Source organism: Indicator indicator, chromosome 7 (genome assembly GCF_027791375.1).
Source record: "Indicator indicator isolate 239-I01 chromosome 7, UM_Iind_1.1, whole genome shotgun sequence".
Lineage (NCBI taxonomy): Eukaryota > Metazoa > Chordata > Aves > Piciformes > Indicatoridae > Indicator > Indicator indicator.
The window spans coordinates 15,226,472-15,238,266 of record NC_072016.1 but is presented as its reverse complement, the minus strand read 5'-3'; the positions used below and the strand labels follow the sequence as shown (position 1 = coordinate 15,238,266).

The 11,795-nt window shown below is 40.1% G+C and overlaps 1 protein-coding gene across 1 annotated transcript in view; it reads left to right on the top strand.

Moving 5' to 3' along the window:
- Window positions 1-713: 713 nt before the first annotated feature.
- Window positions 714-11,795, top strand: part of HECTD2 (HECT domain E3 ubiquitin protein ligase 2) — a 36,598-nt gene continuing 25,516 nt past the window's right edge. Inside the window, exons 1-2 of the mRNA XM_054382237.1 lie at window positions 714-935; window positions 5,748-5,877. Of these exons, the coding sequence (XP_054238212.1) occupies window positions 714-935; window positions 5,748-5,877 (352 nt within the window). The remainder of the gene's footprint in view (window positions 936-5,747; window positions 5,878-11,795) is intronic.

Below are 11,795 nucleotides of genomic sequence, written 5' to 3'. Positions count from 1 at the left end.
CGGGAGATCCCTGCTGACGGATCTTCGCGGGGGTGCGGGAGATAAGCGCTGCAGAGCGTCCCCGCTACCCCCGGGGCGCGGCGGTGCCCCCCACCTGTGCCTTGGAGAGCGAAGCACCGCAGGGATTCAGCCGCTGCACAACCCTCGCCCCTCGCCACAGCGGCTGCGCAGAGCGCGAGGGACAGCCCCGATTCCCTCACGCCTGACTGGCACCGCCGCTTTTCCTGCGCCACGGTTTCCGTAGCTGTGTCCTCCGCTGCCCCCGCGCGGCGCCCCCGGTCGCCAAGAGCGTTTCCACGGGCCGCCTATCAACAACATGGCGGCAGCGGTCCCGCTTCCTGCCCGCGACCTGTAGGGGGCGCAGTGGCGCAGGGGCAGCAGGTCCGGCGGCGCCGGTCGCATCTGCTCCGCTGCGTCCCGAGCTCTCTCTCCTCCCCGGGGCCGCGGCGGGGGCGGCCTGCGCTCCGCCCCGCCGTGCGGGGGTGTCTGAGCGCCCGGTAGCAGGCTGGCTGCTGCGTTGCTGCGGCCGCCCCGAGAGAAGCAGAACCGGCGGTGTTGGGAGTGCCCGCGGGGGTTCCTCGGACGGGCTCGGGGGCGGCAGCAGCAGCAGGGAGGAGAAGAAAAAGAAGAGAGTGCGGGTGCTCGGGTGCCAGTGGAAGCCGAGGGGCTGACGTGAGCAGAGAGGAGCGGGACGGCCGGGCGGCAGCCGGGCCATGTCGCTGCAGACCCCGTCAGCGGCCACTGCTGCCGCCGACCTACCCGCCGGCCCCGGCGAAGGGCTGCCGGCGGGAGCAGAACTGAATGAGGACAGCACGGCGCCCCCGTCAGCCCAGGAGGGCGGCGAGGATGAGGAAGAAGAGGAGGAAGAAGGAGAGAAAGAAAAGGAGCGAGAGATACTGCCGCCCATCCCGACAGGATCCAGCGCGGCAGCCGGGGTAGGTCTCTTGCAGCTGCCGGCGGTGCCGACCGACCCGTCAGCGCCCGAGCTGCTGCCCGCCGGGTCCCGGCCACGGGTAACGTGACCGTCCTTGCAGTCTCCGCTGCCATTCGTTCTGTCTGCCGCTTTATTCGTGGCGATGGGGGAGCATCATGTTCATTCTCTTTCATGTTCTTTTCAACTGAGAGGCTTTCATTCAAGTTTCTTAAAAATAACAAGTGCATCTGTAAGCAGTGACATAATGAAGCTATAAATTCTCCATCTACTTATAGTTCTTAACATTTTACAACGGTCTGCTCTTTTGGGTTAGTCATGACTGAGGGTTTGCGGCAATGAATGTTCGTTAGGGCTTTCGGGGGTGGAAGGTTTCGGGTCTCAATACACTTAAGAAAGCTAGCGGGAAGGTACTGATGTGTTTTTAACTTTTTCTTGAAAGGTCTTTCCCGGTTTTCACTTTGTTGAAGAAATGATGGCAAAAACATTTTAGTTATTGATGAATAGGTTAACATGGGTAAACACACGGTGCGAATGTTATTGTGCAGAGTAATTTAATTTCAGAAGCCTCGTTTGAGCTTTTTAATTTCACCGGAGTTATGATTTTCTTTTTGCTGACCATACGATACTACAGAACATAACATTTTCCTGGTATGAGTTGAGTGTCTTGCATAGCCCCACTGTTCAAGCTTGCTGGAAGTTACTTCAGTCCAACAGCAGAGCAAAAATGTTACCAGCCCTGTAATACAGTTATTAGATTTTAATTCAGCAGTTCTGATAAGTATCTGTCTTGCTAGAAATTACAAATTTACATAATGTGTGTTTAAAAGATTGAGCATCTAATGTTTATAACTGTCATGAAATAATTATAATGTTAAACAAAGTAATTACAGGCAAACTCCTTTGAGCAATTCTGCCAATTTTGTGTTTTGCTTACAATGTTCCAGTCTTGTGAAAGACTTTCAGCATTGCAAATCTATCTGAATGTGGAAGAATGTGCTTGTTCCTGTGATTCAATACAGATTTGGTGAGAGAAGCCTGTAATGGACAAGCGCCCAGGAGTTATTTTTAAATTGTCTGCTTGAGACTTTGAATTGCAAATTCCATGAATGATACATGAAGACACAGTTGGTCTGAATTGTGTAAGGCTCAGATAATGAAAAAGTGTGTGCAACTGGGCAGCCATATAGAACTCCAATTGCCTTAAAGAATCAGGAGAGCTTGTTTGTAGATGTACATTCTTCATGTACCTCTGAGCTGTTGCCCACAGGCAGAAAGGCAGAAGTTGTCCAAGTTGACTTTCTATAGAGGAGCTCAAATTGGCTGGGTGTGCTTGCTTGTCAAGTGCGCACAGGATTTTGAATTTACAAATAGCTGCATATGGGTTTTAATAATTTGTTACAGAGAGAGACTTTTGTGGAGAGATGTAATAAACATTTTTATAGCCCTGGATTTCACTCTTTGCAACAGAATGCAATTTCTCATCCAATTATATCAAACAGGGAATACAGGTATGTTTCTGCAAGACCTGTATGGGTTGCTATAGGAAGGTGTTGAACTGTTGGTCTGCTAAGCCCTAGTCATGACCAGCTGACATGTGATTCCAGTACTTCAAAGTGTGTTGTGAGATTCATCATCCATAGCATGATTTTAATACAAGTTCTTATATTAGATGTTCTGATTGAACATCAAAAAATAAGTTTTACTGAAATCTTCTTCAACACTTTTAAAGAGAGAAATAAATTCTCATCTTCCTCCTCATTAAACCAGGGAACAGTTTGTAATATGACGTGATAACAAAAGGGGCAAATTATTGTCTTCTACAAAACATAATTGCTTATCTGGGGGGGGGGGAAGGTCCCATTAAAATTACTTTAAAAATACATGCCCATACATGCCTAAAGTGATACTCCAGATGACCTTAATTTTTGTATTCTGTGCCTATTATTTCTAAATTTATAGCTCTCATATGATTACCACAGTCATACAGATACTATATCTGTGTTCTATGTGGAGTGAGTTTCAGATATCCTTGTCTCAGAGCATCTCCATAGATTTTGTGTAATTGACTTTTTCAGTTTACTGAGAATTCACCATACATTTGTGTAACTAATGAGGCATGACTAGAGCTTCAGAAAAGGCAACATAAAGGTGTGATGTTATTTAAACCGTTTCTGTTTTCCATAACAGCTGTGGAAACGGTAAGAATTTTAAGCAAGTCAATAGATACATGTGGTATCCTTTCTCTCCCAAGAGTGTGTGTGAAAGATGTCTCATCATGCTTTTAAGATAGCTGCAAGTTGGCATAAAGTGATCCTGTGCTTGTTGTCATTCAGTATCGTGGTCTTTCCTAGCCAAAGGCCACTGTGGGATTGTGAAAGAATAGTTATTTTTTTCTTTGCTCTTTTTTTACTAAGGAGTGTTATGGAAATAAACTTACTCCACGAATAAACATGATCCTGCAAGGAGTTCAGACTTTCCTTTTACTTATTTTCTCTACTAATTTAACTTCAATAATGAAAATCATAGATTTATAAAGTATAATGCTAGTATGTTTCCAGTTTTATGGAGGGCTTGATGTTTTGAAAAACTTCCACTAACAAGCCAGCAGAGTTGTGAGTTATTAATATTCTCTTTTTAAAAAAAAAAAAGAGGATTAAAGTTTGATTTGATCCATTTACTCCTTCTAAGTATACTCATTCTTTAGGTGTGGGTTTGGTTTTCTGATGGCAGTATGTGTGTAGAGTCCTGGGCTCTGGAGGCTCACTGACCTTGTACAAAATCTTGGAATTACGACATGGTGCTGTACACTTGTCCTAGATTACTCTCCCAGGATGTCAGAGACCCTCATTAACGAGCATGTAGTTTTCCAGTGTTCCTTCAGGGCTTTCCAGTAAAGCCTTTGTCCATATGTTTTTTTTAATATTGTTGGAAGTGCACTTGGAGCAGAATGATAGAGTTAACTAGCACGTACAACTTTTGTTCTTTCTGACAACTGCTGAGGGAGGTAGCATTAAGAACATGTTAAAATAACTATACTATTTCAGTGGTATGGCTGGAGTAAAACCTAGAAAGCTGAGTCAGTCAAAAAGGCTGTCATGATAGTCTGTTTCATAAAAGCTCCTCTTCCTAATTATCTGTGATATATGTTCCCTATTAATCATAGTTAGACTAAGTCCAAGCTCCAGAGGCTTTCTACCTAGAGCATACATTTTGTGACACAGCAGACTAACCTCAGACCTGGATTTGTTTAAAAGTTCTTTTCCATTCAGTCATGTCTTGGCATATTTGTCCAGGGTCTGTTTATCTCCAGTCATGCACCAGGTGATTTTTAAGAAACATCTTAATGATATTTCAAAGGTTGTAGAATAAAAGAAGTTATTGTGAAAATTACAGTGGTAATTACATTTTATGTTTGAATGTTTGTTGCATGCAAGGAATTTGGAACTAGAAATTGAAACTTGGTATTTTTAAAGCCAGAGGTCCTGCTGATTGTTCAGATTTATAATTTGCTGAGTTATAAGCCATAGAAAAACAGCTTTTGTGTCACAGTTATTTAAAATTCCTGGCAGTGTACCAGGTTACATACACTGTGGCACGGCAGGTTTATGGGCTCTGTTATCACCCTCCTGGTGGTATTTCAGGATGTTGTGGTAGAAGTGAAGTGCTTTCCTCAGAACTCTGCCTGTGTGTCTTATTCCAAATTTACAGCTCTTAAGGGGAAAGGGAAATGTATGGCTTTAAAAAAAAAAAAAAAAGACAGGATATTATGTTAATTAATCTAGAACTTTTATTGCTCTTTGGGGAATGACAGTTTGGATTTGCATGAAAGTGTGTTTGTGGTTCTGTTGTGGTTTGGGGTTTTGGTTAGGTTTTGTTTGGTTTTGTTTTTTTTTCCTGAGAGGGCAGATAATAGATAATAAGTAAAAGAATCTTTAGGTTAATGTGAGGTGGAAAATCATCATGTGCAGGGAGAGTCTGTAAATTTTCTGAGTTGATCCATCTTTGCCTGATAGCAACTGACTCAGATCTGAGATTGAAATTAACATCCCCATCATGCAGCTTCTGTTGTCTTAGGCAAGCCCCTTAACCCACCTATGCTTTGCAAAATCTCCAGAGTAAATAACTCTATCTAATAGCCCTCAGTGTCAGACAGACCAGCTGGTGCAATTCTCTGGGAACTTCTTGTGTGATTTAACTTCTTTTCACTGTTAAAACGTGTTCATGCAAACGCTTGTGCAGACTCCTTGGTGGCAGCACATACTCAAGCAGGTGTCCTTGAACACTGTGTTAACAAATGTTTGTTGGCTGCCCTTCTTCAGTGGCAGATGATGCTGACGATGTTGAATCATTAGGCATTTTTATTCAGGTAGCTGTCACTTAAATTTTGTTAGCAGGTTAGCTCACATATAGTTTTTGGCCCTACATTTCAAGTCTTGGGAAATTTGTCTTCAGTATATTAGAGTTATTTGAAAAAAAGGAATGTGACACTGTCATCTGTTTAAACTGAGGTAGATGTAGTGAGGAATATAAAAGTAGTTAGGAAATTAGGATTCCTCACATTAATCCAAAGATAACTTTATATGCTGCAAATTAATACTTGTGGGTTTGAATGCAATGGAAAGGATTTTATGGTATCTCTCCTGATTCAATTTGAAACAAACTTGCAGAATCATTATTTGTGTCTGATTTAGGTATTACTACTCTAGTTTCAAGGTAGAAGTTATGTAAGTATTTTGTGTAATACTTAATTTGGTAAGATTACTCTTGCAGTAATGTCTTAGCCCTTTATAGCATGCTGTCATCTTAATTACAGGGGTTGGAAAGAGGAGCCAAAAATCAGTTTTCCACTTTCAGCAGTTTCATCTCAAGTATCAACCAAAAGAAAGAAGGCATCGGAAACAGAAATTCACCCACACAACTTGTTATACCCAGCATCAAAAATGGTAAGAGAATAAAAGTCCTGTGTTACTTAGTTACCAAGTTAAGGTGCTCAGGGGTCTGCCAGTATTTGTATTGTGGTAGTGCCAGAAAATCTAGAAGGCTAGAGTGCATTCAGTACATTGTACAGGCAGTGATAGACCTGATAGTCCATCCTCTGTAGAGGTTATGTCATAGAGACAGGCTGGATTAAATAAAAAAAAAATAATATACCTGGAGGATGAAATAGTCCTCTGAAGTTTTAATGAGAGTTACAGATTTGGTAGTCTGTCTGCAAATACTGTTTGTATAAATGCAATCACGTTGCAATTTCGCAAGAAAATGTGTCAGAACTTGGTGGAGAAGATTTTTCTGTTGTTATCTGAAGGATGGCAGGGATGATGCAGGCATAGGGCTTTTAAGGAAGGTAGTTGCTATTGTTCAATGAAGATGAAGGCCAGTGATGACACCAGATAGCATTTACAGGCAACGATTGTTAAGTTCTGAAGAGCTTTAAAGGTGAGAAGGAAGGTTCATGTGGTATGATGAGGTAATGATAGAAAGTGGAACTGTGTATTCAGTATAGTAAGCTAGGCTGGACCCTGATGAGATGACATTGTGATTAGACCTGAGATTTTTATTAGATTTTTGGGCCAGGATATGGAATTTCAGCAGTTTGGGACTTTTGAAAACAGGTTGTACAAACATTTGTCAGGTATGTATTGATCTTGCCTCTGAGCATATCCCTCTCAGCCTTACTATTCTGTGGTTATGAAAATGTTTCTAAACATTCAATGAATTTGAGGCTGGAAAGAAAGACACTGCATTAATAAGAGATCTCAATAGTGTGAGTTTGAAACAAAATTATGTACAGGTATACTCAGTTTCTAAGCTGTGCAGAAGAAGGTGGCTTGTACATTGCAGGAGTGGATCTTTACTAAAATAGTCTATATCTTCTTGCTGCTATGCTCAAAAGTAAAAGTCAGTGCAAGATACTTTTTTTTTTTTTAAGTAATTTTTGTTATGGAGCAAGGAAATATGCTTACTTTGCCTTTAAAAAATGAACAAACAAACAAAACCAAACAATCACTGAAACACAAAAGGTAATTAAGTGTAAATGACAGCTGGACAGGATTTTGTACTTTGCTCGAGTCACTTTGTGCTGCACAAAGGAAATCAAGGTGGCTGGACATAGCCAGTGAAGAATTCTTCCACTGCTGTGTAACCTGCTGGAGCTAAGGCAGAAGTAGTGTTCTTGAGGGCAATACTTGGGTTAAGGCAAAAAGAAAATGCTGCAAAGCAGATCAGAGCTCTGCTGATTCTTACAAAGTATTGTAAGGTCAAAACAACAAAGCTGGAAGAGCAACCTTTGGGTGGCTATTGCTCTCACTTATCAGTTTTTAAAGAAAAGTCTTTGTGTATGAATTCCATGTAAACAACTGCAATATTGTTGGAATTTGAAAGTCCTCAGAAAAATAAAATGTTTTGCTTTTCTCAGATACCATTATTTTCCTCAGAAGCTAAATACGACGTCTTGTCAATATTAACTCAGCTGCTAGCATTCTAAACTTGCATGCAGTTGATTCATAGACCCCAAGATACTGCCTTTCATCATTTAAGCATTAATTGTTTTCTGTCCAGCTTCTGTTTGAATAGTTGCTTAATACAATCTTATAATCTTACATTATGATATGAATGCCTGCTTAATGAAAATTAGAGCAAAGTAATATTAAATCTGGCATTGGGCCAACCAGTGTGAAAAGTGCGGTACCAATTCATTTCATTAAAAATTAAATCCCTCCTCCACCCCTTTTTTTTTTTTTTTTTTTTAACCTGACATACATGGTAAACTTTAAATGCCTCTCTCTAAAAGTATTGCTTAATACAATCTTATAATCTTACATTATGATATGAATGCCTGCTTAATGAAAGTTAGAGCAAAGTAATATTAAATCTAGCATTGGGCCAATCAGTGTGAAAAGTGCAGTACCAATTCATTTCATTCATTTCATTAAAAATGAAGTCCCTCCTCCACCCCTCTCTTTTTTTTTTTTTTTTTTTAACCTGACATACATGGTAAACTTTAAATGTCTCTCTCTAAAAGTATCTTCAGTTTTTGCTGCAGGTGATACTGTTCCAGCTGTAATTGCTGCCTTGTTATGTACTCAGTTGTTAATTTTCAACATAGTAATGCATGGCAATATTTGTTACAGTCATAGAATAGTTTGGATTGGAAGAAACCTTAAAGATCATCTAGTTCAAATCCTGCTTTGGACAGGGAGGGACACCTCCTACTAGACCAGGTTGCTCAAGGCCCTATCCAAACTAGCTTTGAACACTTCCAGGGTTGGAACCTTTACAACTTCTCCAAGCAACCTGTTCCAGTGTCTCACCACCCTCACAGTTATTTTTTCATAATGTCTGCTGTAAATCTAATTTCTTCCAGTTTGAAGCCATTACCTCTGATCCTATCACTACATGCCTTTTTAAAAAGTCCCTCTTCACCTACCCTGAAGATCCCTTCAAACACTGGAAGGCTGCTATAAGGTCTACCTCGAACCTTTTCCTCTTCAGTTTGAACTCTCTCAGCCTGTCTTCACAGAAGAGGTGCTCTAGTCCTCTGATTAGCTTAACAACCCTTCTTTGGACCTACTCTAACAGTTTCATGATCTTTTTTGTATTGGGGACTTCAGAGCTGGACACAGTACTCCAGGTGGGGTCTCACAAGAGCAGAGCAGAGAGAGAGAATAACCTTGCTTGTCCTGTTGGCCACACTTCTTTTGATGCAGCAGTCAAGGATTTCACTCAAAGATCTTGAGAGGTCCCTTCCAGCCCCTAACATGCTGTCGTCCTGTGATTATTGAAATAAAACTCAATGTTTAAAATTGAGCAGGTATTGTGGTAGTTTCAGGATCATGGTAACCTGCTGGTATAAAAACAGATTACTAACAGTCCAAGGTGCACTCAAAATTTTTTGAAGGGCTATGTGTATTCTGTGGAAAAAAAATAATTAAAAAAAAATTCTCAGTTACAAATACTTCTTTTGCTGTTCTAGAATCAAGAATGGTGCTTAGTTGGAGAGTTTTTTCAGCTAATCTATACATATGCTATCTGTCTAAATAATGTGTGTATATATGGGTGTGTATATATGGCTGTATATATTGGTAATACTTCAGGCTTGAGTTCAAAGAAAGTTAATTTCATTGGAAAACAAAAGCATGGGAAAAGTAATGCTGGTAAATACAGCATGAAGCGTAGGGTAATATTTGTTGAGTAGCTGCAACAGAGATTGTGTTTATGTAACAGGTCTTCTAATGCAAAGGCAATCTGACATGAAATCCATATATTAGCTGGACAGTTCTAGTTCTTTTATAATGTTACAAATATAAGTAAGATTTGATTTACTTTGTAAATTTTCCTCTGCCAGTGGCTGTGTTGGTCACCATGAAACAACTACTGTTGTAAGTAAATTCATCCTTAATATCCTTGAACTAGTAAATTCTGCATTGTATCAATGAGATTTTCTTCCTCAAAGATTTTGATCATGCCCTATGCAGTATTACATTGCTGAGTCTTTTTTACTTGATGTAACTGGGCAGACAGCCAGAAATGATTGTTTTTTTACTTGTCTTGAACTATTGTGTTATTGCTGCTTATCAACTCAATACATGAAGTTTCTCCTCAATGGAAGTCAAGTAGCAGATTTTAATTAATGTTTCTGAATGTCAGACAAGCAAATAAATCTATTTACAAATCAACTTGAATTATGGCAAAACATACTGTATTTGATAGTATTTATTAAACACACTATTTAAACTCAGTGTATCTAAATTTGAGCTGCATATATTCCAAAGAAAACTGCATCACTGACAGGGTGCAAGCTACCAGCTTAGCACTTGCAGCCTCAATTTACTGAAATGAGAAACAGCTTCTGTCAACACCCATCTCATCTGCAGATATGGAGAGAATATTTTCCTCTTTTCAGTGTATTCAGCTGGCTATAATTCAATGTTTAATCCCTTTCAAATTGAGAAGACAAAGTAAGAGCTAAATGAAGATGACTTGTTTTTCTCAAAGTATAAAAATAAGACATAGTCTTAGTTTCATTTAAGTTGATCCATTTTGCTTTTAGCAAACGATTTGCAAAGGCAGAGCACTTGCATGGTGAGATTGCTTGACACCTTGACTTGAATTGGTTTAGTATCTGTGTGTCCACTTTGGTTTTTAAATTGCTGCTTTTCTCTTCAAATAGCTTTAAATTCCAGTTGCCAGAGTGGCAAGGTTCAATATCTGTAATCAATGCTTTACTCAGGGGATTGAGGGCAACTCTGATCTATTGTTGTTTGATAAATGGCAGTTAAGTCACAATGTCAGACAGTGTCTCTGTCATTTGCATGACTGAAAAGAATCTGCTTTTGGGTTCTGGGGATTTTGTTAGCATCTATTTTCCTGCTATGATAAATGGAGTAGGCAGCAGAGCAGTGATACTACTTTGATGTTTAGGTTTTTTGGTGTTTTGTTTTGTTTTTTAAAAAACAATTCTCTGAAAAGTGTTTGAGGACTCTTAATCAGTTCATAGAGGATTTTGATTTAATATGTTTGACTTTTGAGGACACTTACTTTATATAGTACTTTATACAACCATACACTGTAATTTATATAAATGCCTTTAAAAATGTGCAGTAAAAAAAAATGCATTGTTATTCTGATTTAAGGGTGTTTAAAAAGATGTTGTCAGTGAAATGGATGTTTATGTATACTGTATTGAAATACTCTTCTTATTTTTGGTGGCTTTACCTTTACTGGCTGCCGGGTGCTCACCAAGCTCCTTTGTCACTCCCCCTCTCCAGTGGAACACAGAGGATATAAGATAAAGATCATAGATAGAGATGAAGACCAGGAGTCCATTTTCCAATTACCATCAAAGGCTACACAGACTTGACTTGAGGATATTAATTTATTGCTGGTTGAGCAAAACAAAAACAAAACTTTCCCCCTGCACCTCTTTGTTCCTAGGCTCAACTTGTCTCCTTTGTTCCCCACTATTCTACCTCCTTTTCTCCAAGGAGCACAGAGGGCTGAAGAATGGAGCTTGCAGCCAGCTCCTGAAACTTCATCGCTGCTACTTCTCTCTCCTCACACTGTTCCCCTGCTCCATCAGGGGATGCAATCTTACACAAACTCCTCCAATATGCTTCCTTCCAGTGAGTTGCAGTTCTTCAAGAACTGCTCCAATGTGGATGCTTTCCATGTTCTTAAGGAACAGACTGGCAATCCCATCTCTCCTCTCAAAGAGGCCACCCCTGCAGCCACCTTGCTGCCAAAACCATGCCACATAAACACAATACTGTGTTCTCGCACCTGATACAAAATCAGGAGTAGAATTAGACCATGTTAAGGCACCACTGTTTGTATTTGGAAGGGGCAGCCAGCTTTATTGAGCAGAAATGCTTAAAGATGCTATTACTTCAGCAGTAATTCTCTGCAAGGCAGAAAACTCACGTTTCCCATTTAACTTATTGGAGAGATTATATTAGGAGGTTGTAGATGATGCCTATATAATTTTATCTCTAGCTAAAATTATATGCTGCAGTGTAGAAAACTTAACTGAAGCCTTGTCCTTGTACATCAGAAAATATTTGGGCTTGGTGTGGTTGTGCTTGAGGTTTTTTCTTATATGTAGGAAACACCAGTGTTACAGTTTGCATGTCCAATATTTACACAAACACTACCGATTTTTGACTAATGGTTATCAGTCATGGACTCCTTGGTTTGTCTTTTAAACAGCAAACTCTAATTCCATGATATCTGTTTTCTTGGTAATTGTGTCTAACTTGCTTAGCTTGAGTTTCTCATAGCTTCAGGTAGATGGGATGCTCAACATAGGCACTTTATTCATCTGAACTTAGAATGCATGTGGCTTAATGTTCAGAACGTTGGGCAT